Genomic DNA, 20,619 nt, shown 5'->3' on the forward strand with positions numbered 1-20,619 from the left:
ATATATATATATATATATATATATATATATATATATATATATATATATATATATATATATATAAAGTGATCATGAATTGCGATATCTGGAAATGCTTTTGGACTTTAAATTTTTAGTTTTTAAAACCCATTAACTGTTTTTATCACAAAACTCAACAATTGTTACTCAATAAAAAGGTTTGCGCATTATTCTCAAAATTATGATAAAAAAATCTTATTAAACCAAATTATTTTTGTTATTGTTAATACTAATTACGATTTAACCTTCAATAGCTTTGATAAATCATCAGGTAAAACTAGAAAAATAAAGTATACAATTTAATCTAATATTACAAATAAAACAACAGTAAATCACAACAGTTTAATGGAATTTAGCAATGATCAAATATTTTGAATTAAAAAAAATACGCCAACTTTTATATATTTTTAAAATCTTATTCAATATCTACTTATGAAATAAATATAAGTGCCAATCAAATGCTCACAACTTTAGTGCAGGTATTTATAAAAAATGAAGGACAGAAGAGTTTAAAAATATACAAACGCTATTTTAAACCAATAATTTTCAAATAAATAAAAAAACCAATTAACATATTTTAAATCATATCTTTTTTATTGTTGTTTTCATTATCAATTAACTAAAGTTCAATTCAAAAAATTAAATTTTTCAAATTAATAATTCTTTAAAGTTTACCCCTGATAAAAAAAGATTTTAATGCTTTGCACAATACGCAAATAGCCCTGGTATAATTTTTATTATAAATAAATTTATTATAAATAAATTTATTATAAATAAATTTATTATAAATAAATTTATTATAAATAAATTTATTATAAATAATTGGTTGATTTTAAGATTACCAAACAAATTTTACGGACTTTTAGTAATTATTATTTTAACTATGTATAATACTCAAAATAACAGTTGTTTAAATAAACAATAAATTAAAATATGTAAGTTTCAACTGTTATTATTTTTCCAGTAGTAAATTTAATGTTTTGGTTTTTTTCATAAATTTTTGCAATATGATAAACCATCCTTTTTATTAAAACAGTGTTCAAAGCTTTTAATGTAAATGATAAAGCTAAGAATTTGAAGACCAGAATTTTTTACAGATACTGCAATTGAACCGGTCATTTCGAAAAGGGCACAAGTTCATATACTAAAACTTTTCAAAATCAACAAAAATATGATTTTTATTAAAATAATGTCTAGGTTGCTAAAGAAATTAAACATAGAAGTAGATAAATAAAGAACATATATAACTTATGTATTTTTTATTTTTTATAAAAAAACATAAATCATAAAGAAATTTTTAATTTAAACTTATAAACTAACTGCTAAAAGTTTTGGACCTATGTCCTTTTTGAAATGACAGGTTCAATTTATGATCACATAATTCTCCCCTTGATATATATATATATATATATATATATATATATATATATAAAGGGCTATTCTTGACAGTTTTAGACAGCTGTATTTGGGAGCCGCCCAAATTAAAAACTGAGGAACTTTTTTTTTTAACTTTTACGGAAAATATTGCTTTTTCTGCAAAAAAATGCCTATATATGGCAATATTTCTGCAAAACTTCGCCATAACAGAGGATAGGGGGTACCACCGCTCAAATTTTTTTCTTAGAATAGCTCCTGTATATGTGGTGGGTGTATATACAAATACACACACTCACACACAACCATATATAAACACACATATAAATATACATATAAATATATATATATATATATAAATATATATATATAAATATATATATATATAGAAATATACATATATACATAAATATATATATATATATATATATATATATATATATAAATATATATAAATATATATATATAACTTCTATAGCGTATTTAGATAAGCATTTGTTCACTAGCTTTGCTTACCTTTATAGCATATGGCATTTTCAGAAAAAGAAAAAAACAAAGAATAACGAAAGAAAAGATTGCTGCCCTATCCCAAAGCCTCATTCGATGTAGAAGCACTCTGCTGCAAGTCAGGCTATTTTTCAGTCGATGTATGTACTGAAGCCCCCTGCAGCAGGCTATTTCAGTGTGACGTCGGAGTGCTTATCTAAACAATTATATATATATATATATAATATATATATATGGAGCCCTCGGAATTAGGATCAGCATTCAGCAATGCCAACTTAACTACCAAGCTGAAAGTGTTTAAGGCTGGCAAATAATCGCCAACCTTATTTCTATTTTATGGTTAGACCTTTGTGTCAAAATTTTTTCGCTGACCTCTAACAGTTTGAGGACGACAATTAAACAGTGACCTCATTACTACTAATTCCGATGGCTGTATATATAACCTGAGAAATTTAGGAGATTTCTAAATTAAATAGAGCATAAAGCTTTTATTCTCTAATATATATTAAGTATTTTAAAAGAATTCAATTAAGTGCAACACTTTGTAACAAAGCAAGAACGTATTTCCTTACTACTAATAAATGCTTGGTGGACCATGGCCAGATGATTTGCACCTTGTTCTAAATTCTCTGCGTGACTTCCTACTGCGATGTCCTTTTCTGAGTCTCCCCCAAGAGTTGGAAATTCTCGTTGAAAATATTTGGTTGCACCTAAATTAAGTAGCTACTTATGCAGAACTTGTAAAACAAACAAATCAGCAAATAAATAAAAGTGTAAATGAACTTATTAATTAAAAATTTTTAATTAATTAAAAAATTGTTTCTTTAGGTTTATACCTTGAGGAGGTTGAGGTTGAACTTTGCACACCCACGAAGGTTTTTGAGTGTCTTCTGCCATTCCGCCAGGTATAATTCGTGTCCCAGGCACCGCACCTGCATGCGGACGAAGAGAAATTTCTTGATTGTTTGTTGTATTCTTCGCTACAGTTGTTTTTGTAGTATCCAATACTCCCTAATAAACAAAAAGTGAAAAATCATTTAGAGACTATAAAATCAGAGAATCATCAAGCATAAAAAAACCAAAAACCATATTGGTTTTTGATTTTCATATTTTGTAAAAGCAGTGTAAGAAGAGGAAAAGAGTGTTTTTTATATGTACAGCTGCATGAAATGAAAATACTAGTTTATACTAGAAGTGTTTTTGTGTGAATGCAAAATATGTAGCATTTTATCTACTCAAGGTTGACTTAAAAATTTAAAAAAAGATGTAAAAGTAATGCACTACCTTCAGATAATATTTTAACTAGTCAACTCTGTCTTATGATTATTAGCTAAGTAATTATCCACACATGTTCTTTGGCTGTAGTTGAAAATAATGTAATGGAAAAGCTCAAAAATTGTGCCAAGACAATAGAGCGATTAGCTTGTGCTTAAATAACAGGCAAATTTAATGAAAAAAGGTAAAGCAATATTTGCTACCGGTGGTAAAAAAAAAGTTAGTGATACATAGAGAAACATTGTTGATAATGAAAATATACAACAGCTTTCTATAAGTATAACATACAATCAACTTTGAAACTATATAACACAACCATGCAAAAGCTTGCAAAAGAAATATGATTCAAAACACAAAACAGAACATTTGAACAACTAGAGTTAATAGCAGCAGCATTGACCAGCAACTTAGTTCACTTTCAAAAACACTTTAAATGTATTTAAGTGTCATTGCCTATACGAGGTCATTCCTATATGGAATGCGATCATGACATGGCAAATGTTAATGTAAAGGCTAATATTGAAATTCCTGAGGATTGGCGTCAGATTCTTACAAATTGCAAAAAAAACTTTTACCTTTTAATATTGTAAGTTTCTCAATGTAAATTTATATATATATATATATATATATATATATATATATATATATATATATATATATATATATATATATATATATATATATATATGTATGCATATATATATATGTATGTATATATATGCATATATATATATATATACATATAAATATGCATACATATACATACTCTCGAGTACTTAATAAAAGTGGGTGGGGCGGATGTTTATTATTTATTATTAGAAAATTTTCCCAACCACCCTAAGCTCATTAAGCCCCCCGCCCGTTTATTAACTTTGACTTGAATTCAACAAAAAAATTATTTCTCAAAACTAAAAAATAAAAAATTTAAGTGAAAATCAGCCTTAAGAATTAAAAAACATACTAGTAACTGATAAATATTTAATATAGCTGTTTAGTGCCTAGCACAAATCTTACACTATATTTAAACAACTAATCCATATATGTACCCGATAACTGATTCTTTCCCCCAAGAAAGAAAAGTACTTAGATATTGGTTTACTAACTCCAAATATTTTCGCTTCAGTTGCCATTCTTACAAACTTGTTATACTCAAAGTTAAAGTTACTTTTTTCTGTTTTAAATTAAAATTAAAAAACCCTATCACTAAACACCATCAGCGGTATTGTGAAGCAGTAATTTGCTTTCTCTTCATATAGTATTTTTAACCTTTTTAGCTGATTACTATCTAGTTAATTTAATTTCTACAGTAACTCAATGATTTAATTATTTTACTTGTTTATCTTACTAAGAAGAATTATTTCAAATATGTTAAACATTTTAAACTACGTGAAGCATAAAAAAGTTATTAAAAAAATTAACCTTTTCATTTATAAAATTAAACTAGCATTAGAATCTTGTTGGACCTTTCGGGGCAAGAGGCTATTTTTACTTTGAAGGCCTTTTTTATGTGCCACAGCAAAAAAATGAATAAAAAAAGGTCTTCTTGACTATTTTGGGGGCCCTAACATTGCGGGGCCCAGGGCTATAGCCCCCTCTAACCTCACCCCTCCTTAATCCAGCACTGGAAATAAGACACGAGTATATAAATAAAAATTATATTATACTCTTTGATAAATAAAAGAACATTTGTTTCCTTATTAAGCAATCGTAAGATGTTACTCTATATAAAAAATGTTGCTTAATTTTATAAAAAAATTATAAAAGAGCGATGTTTTGGAAATATTTGTGACAAACCTAATTTATTTTGTTTTAATTTTTTTCGCATTAAAAGTTATTTTCTTTTCCTAGTTTTTTTTTTTTTTTTTTGTAATTCTCTCTCATTGGTCCAGTTAATCTTTTTTGCGCTTTTTTTGTGTTTTTTGAAATGTTCCTAAATCAACTAAAAAATATGGCCAGTTTTTTGCAACTAAATATTATTTCCGCGGTCAGTAATTGAGAGTGATTGCTCCAGCTTCCCGACCAAGCCTGATTATAGCACTGATACCAAATGAAATAGAAACAAATCATCATGTTAAAATGGTGCTCTGTTTGGGTAAAATAAGATTTATTTACATGGCAGATATCGAACTCTGTCAAGTCATGTGGCTCATCCTTATAATATTTTACATAGAATAGAACAGAAGTTTTAAAAAATATCAAACTCGTTCCAAGTTCTATGACTCATCCTCGTTATATTTTTATATGGAACAAAACAGAAGTTTTAGATGTTTGCACTGAAATAAGATTACTAGGATCATTAGATTACATTAGATTAAAAGGATTACTAGGATTAGGCAGTATTAAAAGTATGAATCTAAGTCAAAGAAAATTAGAACAAATAATATTTTTATTGTATTAACGTAGTTCTTTTATTTGGAAGTGAAAATGATTAACTAATTATTAACCATCTATCTCCTCCAGAACTTCATCTGATGGTAAGGGCAACAAACCAAATCATTAAAACAAAAACAAAAACTAGCTGATTCAGAATTATTAAAAAGGATTAAAAAAGTATTTTAAAATCAATAAGAAATGGGTTTTCTAATGGTGATGGCTGCAGAAAAGTATTTATAAGGAGACTAGAGTGTTATAGTGATATATCCTTTTTAACATGTTATATTTATATCATATTTTAACATGTAGGTCCTTTCTGCCAAGAGTAGGACAGGTTTCTTTAGTTAAAAAGTATGAGAAGCATTTCGCTATGCGTTTCTAAAGGAAGTATGAGAACATGCAAATATTTAAAAATAAAAATCTTTTTCATTAGCCTTATTAGATTTTTAGTGCAGAAATTATTTCTTAATTATTAACTTAAAGATTAACTTATTGCGAAGATAAGAAAAGCAATTGCACATCGTGATCGCTTTTCTTATCTTCGCAATAAGTTTTTTTTTAAATATTTTTGCAACTTTTTTTTTTTAATTTTTTTCCTTTTTTTATTTAGCATTATTTTTGGCTTTTCTTAAAAGTAATGTTTTTGTCTAAGTTTATTATTAGGGCTTATCTTTTTCTTTTATCTTTTGAATAGAAGTATAATCATTTGCTCTCTTGCACGCATATTTCTGTTCAACATAGAGCATTTTTGAATTTACATTTCTGCGCTGACATTAAATCTCTGTGTGAAAGCCAATAATATTTTTAGTTTAATTTAATGAATGGATAAAATACATCGCAGTAAATTTATCTTTAAACTAAATCATCCAACCAAAATATAAAGGATGAAATTTTTTTTTTCACTATTAGATTTTTTTGCATCAATTCGAGCCCTATAATGATAAGATTAAGAAAATTTATACATAACATAAATTTTATTAAAAAATTATTTCAAAACATATTTTTTAAAGACAAATATTTTTTAGAAATAATTTTACGCTTCTTTACACTAACTGTCATGGATGGTGTAAATTTTAACAATTCCAAAAAAGGTATTACATGAGTCTATAACATTTTATCAAAGTATAACTTTATTCAGCAGGGGAGTACAATATAAATAACTCACAAAAGGTTTTTAAAGTTGTATAAGTAATTTTTTTTATATACTAAAAAATAATTATAAAGATATAAAAGATAAATAATAAAATCATTTTTATTCTACAACTGGTTAGTATAATTGAGTGCTCCTTTTATTATTCAAATTAATAAAGTCTGTCTATAACTTAATTCTTATAACAATCTTAAAATAATAAAGAATAGAAAAATCTTACTAATGGCGCTCCATCTAAAACATTTTGACCATCCTTCTTTACCCATCCTTGACTGCCTGTAGGTGGTACTAAATTTACACGAGGATCGTTACCAGAATTTTCTTTTTTTAATGATGGTAAGCTAGCAGGTTGCAGTACTCTTCTTGATTGACCGATTTTTCCCAAACTTTGCATGCCATGACGAACACCTTGAACACCTGAAAAATTAAAACTAATTTGTACATACATAAGTAATCTACCAACGCATATATGCGAAGGTAGGTATTATTTGCACATGCATAGAACTAAGAAAAAATTAGTTGTATGTGCATATTTAAACATAAGTTATTATTAATTATAGTGACTATTCAACTTAAAAATCTTGTGTATTTTAACTTAATAATTATTCTATATTTTATATAATACTATAGGGTAATTCCATGTAAAAAGAAAGTAAAGTTTGAGCTCCCAAATCCAAACAGTTCAAAAGTTATGACCTTTTGAAATTCAGCCAAAACGTCCAACTTTTTTTTATCTTCCGCTATTATGAACTTTGTAGTAGTACTTTTAATTGAATAATTTAAGATCTAGTGGAAGAATGTGGCTAAAAATTGGTACCTGACCATTTATGAGGGTGCTGAATTTAAAAATGTAGATAAAATAGTGAAATTTAATTTTTTTTGATAGTTACTTTTTTATTTTAAAATGGTCAAATTTTTCGTTCTGTTACCATGGGTTGTGCTTTCATTAATTCCAAAAGTTGCTCACATCTCTTGGGTTCAATTTTTTTAAATGAATTATATGATCCTAGCCTATCTTTATAAAAAAGATGGTTTTGGTTTCTTAAAGCATAGTAAAGATATGTCATTTTGAAATTTAGATGAAAAATTTCTTTATTTGGCCTCTATTCTCTATTATAGAACTTATAGTAATACTTTTTGTGTGAACAATTTAAGTTTTAGTAGAGAAATATGACTGAAAATTTGTACCTGACCATTTTTAAAGGTGTTGAATACAAAGATGAAGAGAAATTAACACAATTCCTAATATTTAAGAATAATTTTTGAATTTAAAATGGTATATTACTTAACCATAAAACAGGGTAACATTTTGACAAATTGATTGACTCTCATAAGTTCAATTGTGGTATGTAAAAACAGTTTATTAAGGTTGTTTTTGATATATAAATAAAGTTTTGTGAAGTGAATTATCATGCGAAATATAGTTTTGCAACGCCTGCTGTGATGTGTAAATATAGTTTTGTGATGTCAGTGATGTCGTCTAAATATAGTTTAGAAACAACAGTTAACAATAACAAATTTCAACAAAAAAAATTATTTTAATTTTAGATTAAATAATTATTAAATCTTGTTTAATAATTCAGTTTTTTAGTCATGGCAAACAGCCAACAGTGCTTTATTGGAATCAACCTAGAAAGTGAATTTCATTTAACAACATATACATTGTTGCTGGGAATTGAACCTTTTGAAGATATTTCTGAATATGAAAGAGAAATATTAATGTGGAGGACTGGGCTCTCAATAATAGATGTCAAACCAACAACTTGTCTCCATCATAAACATGTTAATTTGAAGCGTTATAAAACTAAATTAACACGGTGCTGCAATCCATTTAATACTCATAACAAAGTTATATAAGGTATTTATAGTAATCATAACTTTTAGTTGTGTGAAAATGTTGTGAGTTACAATAATGAAATTATTGGCAGTTAAACTCTATTTTAGCTATATTTAACCTTTTAGCTGACTTCTGAAAGTGCATTATTTAATGCACTTTCAACTTTTTAAGGTTTTATTAAAATTTTTATACATATTAAAAGAGTTCTTTCCTTTTTTTAGGTAGTCATCTGAAGAGAACGAGTTGGAGATAAAATTAACTGAAGATAATATGGAAAAAGAAATTATATCAGAATCAACAAGACCATTGCTCAACAGTACTTTATGTGAACTTGAAGTGTCTCCTCTAAAAGTTGATTTACCCAAAACCTCTAACAAGCCTTCACTTGGAAAGAGAAAGATAAAGCAAGTTGCAGAAGCAATTATTAAGAAGCTTGCAACTGCTCTGGATGTAACCGAATCCAATCTTGTTACACCAAAAAATGAAGTTCTAAAGGAAATTAAAACCAAAGCTGGTGATCTAGACTTCTTTGTAGAATGCATGAAAGGAAAACCTAAGGTTTCTAACAGAAGGCAACAACTTCAAATTTTGACATTAACCCAAAATCTTGGTCTATCAGAATAGCAGCAAAATAGTTTTCAGTTTCCAGACACAAAATTCAAAATGCAAAAAGTTTTTACACGACCAAAAAGTCATCATAGCATACCCTAATGTGGTTAAACAGCATCGAATCAGTAAAGATGTTATAGAATTTGTAAAGCTTATTTACTGTGACGATAAGTATTCAAGACAAATACCAGGTAAAAAAGACTATTTAAGTGTTGGAGAAAAAAATACATGTTAAAAAAATTGATTTTGTGTAACTTAAAGGCCATAAAATTGGATTTTCTAAATTTTGCAATCTTCGGCCTAAATGGTGCATCCTTGCTGGTTCAAAAGGCACACATTGTGTTTGTGCATGAACGATACACCAAAATGTCAAATTAATGTTTAGTATTATAAGCCTTGAAACATCTTACCATGAAATCATTGAAAGATTGTCTGCAGCAGAAAATCTAAAGTTTGCATGATTCACCGATGCAATAGTTGTTCTGGCATATAAGCTGCCCAAAATTATTTCCAGCAGTATCTCACACAAAATGATGATCCAAAAAAGCAATATGACAATGATGAAAATGAATAGTCAGTGGATTTCAAACAGTGGACAACAACAGATAGAACTATTAACAATAAAACTACCATTAAATGAATTCATAGAGCTACTATGTAAAAAACTTGATAATATTACTTCTCATTCAATTATAGCAAAATCACAGTCTTGCTATCTAAAGCATCTCAAAGGAACAATTAGTATTGATGAGGCTATAGTACTGGCAGATTTCGCAGTGAAATACACTTTTGTTGTACAAGACGAGATACATAGTTACCATTGGAGCAACAGTCAATGTTCCCTTTATCCAGTTGTCATCTACTACAAGAAAGTGAAATTGGAAATATCTTCTTTTTGTGTAATTTCAGATGATATGAATCATAATATTGGATTTATCAATGAAGTTATGCATAAAACCACTAATCATATAAAAACTCATCTTTGTCCCACAATTACAAAAATTCATTATTTTCCTGATAGCTGTGCAGGGCAGTATTAAAACTGCCAACATTTTTACAATTTATGTCACCATGCTCAAGATATTTCTGTTTGTTGCATCTGGAATTTCTTTGCAACAAGCCATGGCAAATCTCCATGCGATGGAATAGGTAACACTATTAAAAGGCTTGTTGCAACAGCTAGCTTGAAGAATCCAACCACAGGTCATATACTGTCTTATCAAGCAATGTTTGAATACTGTCAAACGTCAATCACTGGGATTACATTTGTGTATGTCACTGCTGAAGAAATAGAGCTAGTAAGAAACAAATTTACTGATAGACTTTTAATAGCAACCACTATTCCTGGGACAAGAAGTTTCCATCATTTTATAACAACTTCTCAATCAATTAAAAAAATGAAAAGGGTATCTGATGATGATGATTTTGCTCTAACATTTGACTTCCTCAAAAAACAAAAATATGAAATTATTAAAATTGACAATGTTATAATATCACAATACATATTTTGCAAATAGGACGATTTTTACTGGCTTGGTATGGTTTCTGAAGTTGATAAAGAGAATGATGATTTTATGGTAAAGTTTATGCATCCACATTATCCAAGTCGGTCATACTACTGGCCAAGGCAGGATGATAATTGCTGGGTGCCAAAAATGAATGTCATTTCTCTTATTAAAACACTTTCAATATCTTCTGAACGTCAGTACCAAATCTCAAAAGAATGTGAAACTCTATTTGAACAAATTTTATCTTTTCAGTGAAAGTTGATTAACATTTTACTTTCATTATTTAAATGATATAAACTTCAATTTTAGTAATATTTAGTTATTCCTTTTCAGTTTCATTTTTGAGCTTTTTTTAATGAAGCCGGTTTTTAATATTTTTTCAAAAAAGTTGAGCATATAACCTAAAATTTTAGCACGCAACCAATATATTGAAATATTGCCTAATAATTAGAATAAAGAAATTATTATTTTAATGTGTTGCATAGTAAATTATATTTTTATGCATACTTTTGAAAATATTGATCATAAATATGAAAGTTATGCAAAGCTATATAATTCTTTATTTTCTTTCAGTGACCTAAACTTTTCCAAAACATCTTATTTCACAGTGAGAGTAAGGCAACTCCAGAAATAAGTGAAATGCAAATTATTTTTACAAGAAAAAAAAAAGGACTGTTGACATTTTAAAATTCAAAAATTATTACCTTTAAAAATGGTCAGGTACAAATTTTCAATCATATTTCTCTACTAGAACTTAAATTATTCACACAAAAAGTATCGCTATAAGTTCTATAATAAAGAATAGAGGCCAAATAAAGAAATTTTTTGTCTAAATTTCAAAATGACATATCTTTATTATACTTTAAGAAACCAAAACCATCTTTTTTATAAAGATAGCCTAGGATCACCTAATTCATTTGGAAAAAAAATCGAATCCATGAGACTTGGGCAACTCTGGGAATTAATGAAAGCGCAACCCATGGTAACAGAACAAAAAAATTGACTGACCATTTTAAAATAAAAAATAACTATAAAAAAAAATTTAAATTTCACTTTTTTATCTACATTTTTGAATTCAGCACCCTCATAAATGGTCAGGTACCAATTTTTAGCCACATTCTTCCACTAGATAAATTATTCAATTAAATATGCAACTACAAAATCCATAATGGCAGACTTCGTAAAAAAAGAAATGTTTATGGCTGAATTTCAAAACATCATAACTTTTAAACTGTTTGGATTTGGGAGCTCAAATTTTGCATTTTTTCATGTTTTAATAATAGGTACTACTGGTTAAAATTTAAAGAAAATCCAAGAGGTGACTGAAATGACTGTCCCACTTTTACATGAAATTACCCTATAATTATTATTATATTACTATTAAATAAATATTGAAACATTTTTCTCTTATTTTAAAGAATGCCTGCCCAAACCTAAACCCTCAGTCAATCCATGTACACTTCACTGGACCTATCCCTATTTAAGTTAGTTGATATGTATACTCCACAGTAACTACATCCAGGGTTGGCATCAAATACATTGGATCAAATACAAATACATTAATTATAGATTTCCAAATACATATTCAAATATATGCAATCAGCATTTTCCAAATACTTATGTATTTAGATAATACAAATACAAATATTTGTAATTTAAGTTGAAAAAATATAAAGATTTTTTTAAGACAAGACTGAAAAAATGGTCTACTATATAGAAGATTGAAAAAGGTCTTCTAATAAATATTGTTTAAAAACAAAATTTTAACTTTTTTAATGTCAAAAAAAAAACAACAACAAAAAAACAAACAATGAACCTCTTAGTATTTCTCAGAAAATTACCGGTTGACCTAGTTTATGAAAGTGCAAATACATTTCAACCGAATACAAATATTTAGGAAAATTTTTTATAAAACAAATAAATACGCCAAATTAGCTTATTTTTACCAAATTTGTACCTAACCCTGACTACATCTAAATCAGTTGATTTATGTACACACCAATGCACTTGTTCTATGAATCTTTGAAAAATAAAAATAAATAATAAACATATTTATAAGTAAACAATAATAGTTTAAAAAACATAAAATTACTTAGAAATAAAACATTAAAATTAATAAAATCTCCCTTAAAAGGAATCGAACCCAAACTGTTAGCCACACCTTAAAAAGGGATTAATTTTACATCCAGAGCACTATGTAAATATACTAATGACATGAAAAATTATACTATTTAAACATTTTTTACCTATAAATAAGGTTTTTATTGTGTACACATGTACAAATAATGACTTCCATATACGAATACATACATCAAAACTATAAATACATGCTTATGTATCTACAGGTTAGTTATAAAAGAATGAATTTTAATAAGGTGAAACAAGAAATGATTTGAGCAGGAACCGTGGTAGCATTAATTCATGGTAGCATTTCCATATGGAAATGTTAATTTAATGGCAATGACAGTTTCTTTTTAAATAATGACACAATGATTCTCCAAGTTTTTAAAGCTAAATTTTATCATATATTTCAAGTCAGTAAAGTAGGGCAAGGTAAGTTAAGCAATTTTTACTAAATTCAACATATCTTTTGAATATACCTAGGTACTTGGGATTTACGTAATTTTTTTAACATTAGAACGACAGTTTAATTTGCTAAAAATTGGTTAGGAAAAAAAAATCTTTTTCACATTATTTTGAAAGATTTTAAAAAAAGAAAATTTCCTTCGGTCTACAAGGCTGCTCAAAGCCTAAGGGGGTAAGCTATGCAGCTGCATGGTGCAAGTTGAGCAATGAACAAATTAATGCATATGCGAAACATAAATAAAATTGAATATAAATAATTCTACAGAAGTAAACAAACGTGTTTTTTTTAACCCTCAAAAATATGTTTTTTTAAATTCAATATTAGATTATAACTACCAAGCTAGTATCAAGAGTGAACAGAGAAAGCAAAGGAATGAAATTTATTTTTTTAATTTGTAAAATAATAAGCTAGTTGTTTGTTTTTTTTTGTTCAAAAATTATTCTTTTCAAACTTTGAATTTAAAATTTAATTTTTCATCAATTTTTTTCCAATTTTTTCTTTTTAACTCTAGTGTCTAAACTATTTTAATTAGAAATCAGCTTAATGCTCAATACACCTTTAAATTCTAAAATAATTTCATGATTCAGTTTTTAATGAAATAAAATAATGATAATTGTATTAAACCAGATTTACTTTTGATATGTGATAAACTTGTATATTGAAGTGTTAAAAAAATATCATACTGCCATTAATATTCCTATTTCGAAGCAGTTTTCAAAAAAGCATAACTTTTGCTAAAAATGCTACAATACACTTATGCAATATTATTTATAACATGATTAATCATTATAACTTCTGCTCTCAATAACAAAATAGATAAAGTTTATTTTATATTACAAAGAATATATACACAATTTATACATATATATATATATTTATATATATATATATATATATATATATATATATTAAAAAAAAAATTAAAATTAAGAAAAATGTAAAGAAAATAGTTTCAACACAAAAAATTTCTACAAAGAAAAAAAGATATCTGTTGTAAAGTGTATTTTTATTAAAAAAAACTACTTCTTAAAATAAAGTTAAATTAATTTTCATTTATTTTAATTTTCATTTAATTTAATAACTTAACATTAAGTAATTGAGCAATTACTGCAATTATTTGATGAACAATCTGAGATCTTATAAGCCATTACTAATAAAATGGTACACTAAATGGAAGAATAAAAACAAGTGTTTTATTAAATATTATCAAAAAACAAATTTTTAAATTATTTCTGTTTATAATAAAAAAATTATTTATTAAAAAAAACAGCCTTCGGCTTTTTTTTATTCTTAAATAAGAACCAAAAAATAAACAACTTACATTTCTCAATTATGCAAAAAAAAAATTGTTTTGTTTTGTTAATTCTTAGTCTTTTTATTCATTATATTCAAGAAATTTAAAGTTATACCATTAAACTAATGTGGTTGCACATTTAAAAACACTAAACTTAAAAACTATTTATCACACATTAATAAATACAAAAGGAAAACAAATACAATGAAAAATTGTAACTTTGTTTTACTGAAAGCAGAAAAAAAAAAGCTGTAGCTGATAAAGTTAAATCTCAGAAACTGCAGCACAAATATTAACAAAAACATTAGGAAATACATATCCACATGAAGTTGCTTGAAAAATTGTAACTATAACTGCAATTTGAACATTAACATATTTATTATTTTTTATCACATATTATTTTTTATCACTGTTCACATTTAGTGTTGTTAATGATGATAACTTGAGCCATATTTAAATGAATTTAACTTTGGGAGTTGAATTTTCTTCTTACAAGAATTCTTATCACAGCTTAGGCAAATTGAGACATGCCTCATTGTGTTTTTTTTAACCAACATACATGGTAGCATTTTAACCAACATACATGGTAGCAATAAAAACTTTAAATTTTCAAAAATAATTAAAAAAAAATTGTAAAAATACAAATTCAACAATAAACACATACATATATGTAATGTAAATAAGTAAAATTGTGTTATGTAAAAAATCAAAAGTTTTTCCATCTTTAAATCTTAATCTATTATTTACTTTATCTTTTCAGTAAAAATTTCAACAAATTAATAAAGTTTAGCATACATTAACTTTTGAAATGAAACTTTAGTAATTTTGAAAATATAGTTCAAAAAAGATGCAGGGAAGCACACATAATCCATTAGTTTATTTAGATTTTATATATATGCACTTGTCACATAAAGTGTATATACATTGTTTGGTTTAGGGATAAGTATTGTTATGTGTACATGTATCAACTGAAGTTTTGGCTAAGGGAAGAATGAGTTATTTTGTTTGCAAGCTAAATAGCAAGTAAAAAAGATGTTTTATTAGAACAGAAAAACCAGTATATTTTTAATATAGCTTGTACAATAGTTGTATTAAAAAATAGCAAAAATCTGTGCCTGATATAAAAATAAAAACATATAACAGAAAAGATTTTTATTTGTTAGTAAATGATATAATCATACAACAGTCAAAAGTTGATGTGTCTGCTATTTGATTATCAGGCATGAATTTTTGCTAATATTTTAGAATATATTATTATCTAACATTTTAAGTTACAGTAAATTTTAAAATTCATTCACTTGAACTTAAAGCACTTTTACTTGACTCTTAGGTCTATGATTCTTAATCAGCATAAAATTCTCAATCACAATCAGTCATAAAAAATATAACGTAGGAAACCCAAATAGTGCCTGATTTTAAAATTGCCTTAAGAATATTTTTATTCAAATTTAATAAACATAGATTGTTAGCATTTACTACAACTCACCGGAACCAGTTTTTTCTACTTTAGATTTGTACGTTTGATTTATGTTGATAGTATTGTATTTCTTGCCAGGTATCTCTTTTCCTTTATTACTTGAAGTTTGTGACATGTTGCACTAAGAAACTGTTTATGATACATGTAGAAGCTTTTTTCCAGCACCTGTAAGTGCTGGTTCCTGGAAAATACGAAACAGGGTTTTAAGCAACAAGGATGCGATATTTATCAAACAAAGATGGCGGGATCGAAATATTTTGTAAATTTTTTTTATAAAGTTACCAGTGATGTAAAATTTAATTATCACTTACAATTGAAAATAACAACACAAGACAAGGGTTAATAATTTCCACTAAGTATCTAGTGTCAATATAAAACAAATTGATCTGATGAAAAAGATATCACTGGATTTTTTTTTTTGGGCAAAACTCAGATAAGTAATTTCAACTCTTTGATCAGGAGTTTGCCAGCGTATTTTTCATAAATTATGTAATTTATGCTAAAGCTGGAATATTTAGCGCGCGTCGATTAATAAAAAAACAAGAAGACAATAAAGGGTTTACTTTAATCACTTTTTGTTATTCTTATTATTTTTACTATTTTTGTTATTTTGTTATTATTATTATTTTGTTATTCACAATTGGTTTTTTTAAGTTTAGTTTTAAAAAATTTAATAATAAAAGAAAAGTTTACAATTTTTTACTTATAAAAACTAGCCCACTAAAAATATTTTGAGCTCTAGTTTATTGTAAGTGATTAAAAATTAAGTCGTTACCAAGAAATTTTTATATTCTGTTTTTAATCTTTTTGAGAAAATAAAACTTTTTATTGATCTTAAGTATACTATTAGTTGATAAATAAAAAAACATTAAAAAAATAATAATAATAAGTATTTACTAAGAATAAAAACTAAAAAAAAAGTAATTAAATTGTAAAATTATTTTTACGCTTATTTTTTTTCTTTTTTTTTTATTTCTTTTTTTCTTTTAAAAAATAATTAAATATAAAATTTAATTAAAGGGTTTAGTACAAGTACTAAGTTAAGCAGTCGATCTTGTTTTCTCTACTTTACTATATCTTGATACAAAATAGAGGATAGTTGAACAGCAATCTTAATATTAGTTAGGTTTGTAAAAGTTAAACGCATATTATAGCAGTAAGAGTTTAACTTATTTAACAATTATTTAAAAATAAAAATTTCAGTACTTAACTGAAATAGTATAAACAATTAAGAAGAACTAAAATTAAACGTCGTATTGTAAAATATTTAGATCTCAAAGATATAAAATGTGAGGTAACTTATCTACAATTACATATGCCAGATGTCTCGTTTTTTTTGTTGTTGTTGTTGTTGTTGTTTTTTATTATTATTATTTTTTTTTTAAGTGCATATATGTTCTAGTTGAATAAAAAAGGATAAAACTAAATTATTGAATGAACATTTCTTTAGGCGTATTAATTTTAGTTTATGTGACTTTCCGATATTATCTTTGAATAATGTAATTTCATTTGTGAATGTGAATAGATAATTTTAGCTTTTTTTTCTTTCTTTCTTTTTTTTGATTATTAGAAAACAAAAGTACTTTACTACATGAGGTTGTATCTGTGTTGTTTACAAAGTAATTCTCATTACACGAATTGTCTGAATTAGGGTAGCGCGTACTGTTTTTAATATCTTATGTAACATACATTCCAATTATTGGCACAACATTTGGCAAAAGTATAAGTAAATCATAAATAAGGATAAAAATATTGACAAAAATGAGAGTTTGTTACCAAATATTTTTAACACTATTTATCAACGAAAGAAATTTAGTATGTATATATCTAATATATAATTAACTAGGTCACTGAATTCCTAATTTCCAAATGTAAATTGTAGTTACTTCTTAACGGTTAACTATAATATTAAAAAAATTAGTTTTACTCGGCTTAAGTAATTAACCACATAGGTTAGACGTCATCATCCGGTGAAAAAAATTAATACCAGTTTAGACGTAATTATATACATGTATACACTGTGAGACAAAAGTTATCGTACGCTAAGAAAAAAAAATAAGGTAGCTTCCAAAATTTTCTTATATATTATTCTTCCAAAAAAATCCATCTTTTGCTTGGAGTGGTGAATCATCTTTCCAAGGTCTTTAGAAATCCTGGAAAGGAGCCAATGAATGGCCTTAAAAATTGCATTTGAACATTCAACCCTATTCCAGTAAAGAGTTTTCTAAAAATGACTATTAAAAGCTTCTCAACAATATAGATCTCTTGAGTGAGTTTATGACAGAATTTAATGGCAGAAGCAACATTAACTTGCTATTGCCATGAACTTCGTTAAGGCTTACACAAATTTTTAAAGTGTTATTCATTATTGCTTTGGAAACAATCTGTCTCCAGATTTTGAGGCTTACATCAATGCATTTCAAGAATGCTACTTGACACTGAGATGACTATTGTGAATTAATTAAGCTTTCAATATTATTTCTTGGTTGAGATACAAAGAATAAATATAAGATTCGGCCTCCTCCTTCTGTTGGATGTTTGATCGTTTATCGTGACATCCTGCGGCAAACTCTGGCTCCAATGCATTTTAACAGTAAAAGCACCTTATCAGGACTTAAATTTCCATGAAAGCTTGCAAAACAATAGACAAAAGCATTTCCAAAACAGCTTTACAGAAGTTTTGCAAGCATTAATCTATTTGACAGATGAAGTGTCTGTTTTGTCTTTATTTGACGATGATGTTGATCAAGTAACTAAAGTAAAAATGGTTGCTAACTTAGCTAAAGAAAACCCATCAGCTTACAATAAATTTTGCATCCAAAGAAGAACTTTGTGGCTTACTTTTTGGTATGTCTTAAATGTAATCTGCGTTTCAATTTTCTTCTATAGTTTACGATACGATTGATAACAGTTCCTTATGTATTAATTTCAGAAAAAAATATTGATGACTTTGTCTTTGTCAAAAGCAAGCTCCTATTTAATGCATTGTTTGTACACGCGTACAACTAATTTTTTCTTAGTTGTACGCGTAAATTTAAACTTAAGTTTAATTAATTATTTTGGCTACTTTACCTAAAAATCTTGAGCAATTTAACCTGAAATTTTTTTAGTACAATTAGATAAATTATAAACCCAATTTATATAAATATTGAAATTTTATGTAAATTGGGTTTATAATTTATCTAATTTGTTTATTTGTAACTTTTACTTTTTATTTTAAAGAATGTCTGCCTAGGCCTAAATCCTCAGCCGATGTATGTAGACTCCAGTGCGCCTAACTTTACTTAATTAGTCGACGTAGGTACACTTAACTGCGTTTATCCCTATTTTAAGTCTGTCAATGTATGTACACTTCACAGTGCCTATCCATATTTAAGTCAGTATACTTCACTGCGACTACATCTAAATTAGTCAATTTATGTACTCATAAAACCATTTATTCTATGAAATTTTGAAAAGATAAAAATAAATAATAAACATAATTATAAATAAACAACAATAATAGTTAAAAAACATAAAACTACTGAAAAATAAAACATTAAAATAAAAAAACAAAAAATGACCTTCATGAGGATTTGAACCCTCAACTCTGTCAGCCACGCTTCTAAAGAAGAACGTTTTTTTTTTTTAAGTTTTATTTAGGTGCCCCAAGAAGTCCTTACGGTCTTATCGCAGAGCTTCGCGGATGAGCATTTAATCCTTTAAACTAGGGGTGTCCCGGATAACATTTTTTTTAATTATCCGACCGGATATCAAATACCCGCTTATTTGAAAATTATCCGGTCGCATATCCGGCCAGATAATGTAATTCAAAGCCTAAAATATAGATTTCATTATGAAAAATTATTACCGTGATAAACCTTAAAAATGCCGAGTTTTGTTTGGAAGTTTTTCATAATTAATGATAGCTGTGATTTCACAGCAACATGTATTCCATGTGGAAAGCAGATAAGCAGGAGATGTAATAAATCTGGTCAGAAGTCATTTTGCACAACTCCACAGCAATCACGCAAAAAAATTGTAAATTGCATAAAGAGCTAGTCATTTTTTTCTATGATTACTAGATCATAGAAAAAAATGACGTTTTAAATTATTTGAAAGATGAATAGAAGTCTTCATGGCTAAAAGAGTTAGCACTCAAGTTACTAACACCAGCTGCATCCTCTGTATTTTCGGAAGAGTGTTTTTATTATTTATTAGTAAAAGCGATCAAGGCTAGAAGTATTAACTTTCCCACTTTTCAAATGATATTAACATGAAATATCCAGTATATAAAAAACCGGATAAAGTAATTATCTGGCCTAATATCGGATACCGAATAATACGCCTATCGGGTCCGGATACCAGTATTATTCGGATATAACTTCTATCCGGCCCAGATAGGAGTTATATCCGGTAGCTTATCCAAGACACCCCTAGTTTAAACATCCGCAGCAATGCATAATTATATTGGTGGCGTAAAAAATTTAAATATTTAAACATATTCCCGTACAATTAAGATCTCGCCTATGTAAACCTTATTGGTACACATGCACAAATAATGACTTCCTTACATTATTAATCATTAAAATATGTACTAATTTATGTTAAATAAACATAAATCAGAGCGT

General features: G+C 26.8%; 1 protein-coding gene across 2 annotated transcripts in view; it reads right to left on the reverse strand.

Moving 5' to 3' along the window:
* Positions 1-16,929, reverse strand: part of LOC100215593 (protein PRRC2C) — a 60,355-nt gene extending 43,426 nt beyond the window's left edge. For both annotated transcript variants that reach the window (XM_065791631.1, XM_065791630.1), the window contains exons 1-5: positions 16,321-16,929; positions 16,019-16,190; positions 6,918-7,114; positions 2,736-2,910; positions 2,472-2,609 (exon numbers count right to left, since the gene is read on the reverse strand). In XM_065791631.1, the coding sequence (XP_065647703.1) occupies positions 2,472-2,609; positions 2,736-2,910; positions 6,918-7,114; positions 16,019-16,124 (616 nt within the window). In that variant the 5' untranslated portion in view covers positions 16,125-16,190; positions 16,321-16,929. The remainder of the gene's footprint in view (positions 1-2,471; positions 2,610-2,735; positions 2,911-6,917; positions 7,115-16,018; positions 16,191-16,320) is intronic.
* Positions 16,930-20,619: the final 3,690 nt, after the last annotated feature.

The sequence above is a fragment of the Hydra vulgaris genome, chromosome 02, assembly GCF_038396675.1.
Source record: "Hydra vulgaris chromosome 02, alternate assembly HydraT2T_AEP".
In the NCBI taxonomy this organism is placed as follows: Eukaryota; Metazoa; Cnidaria; class Hydrozoa; order Anthoathecata; family Hydridae; genus Hydra; species Hydra vulgaris.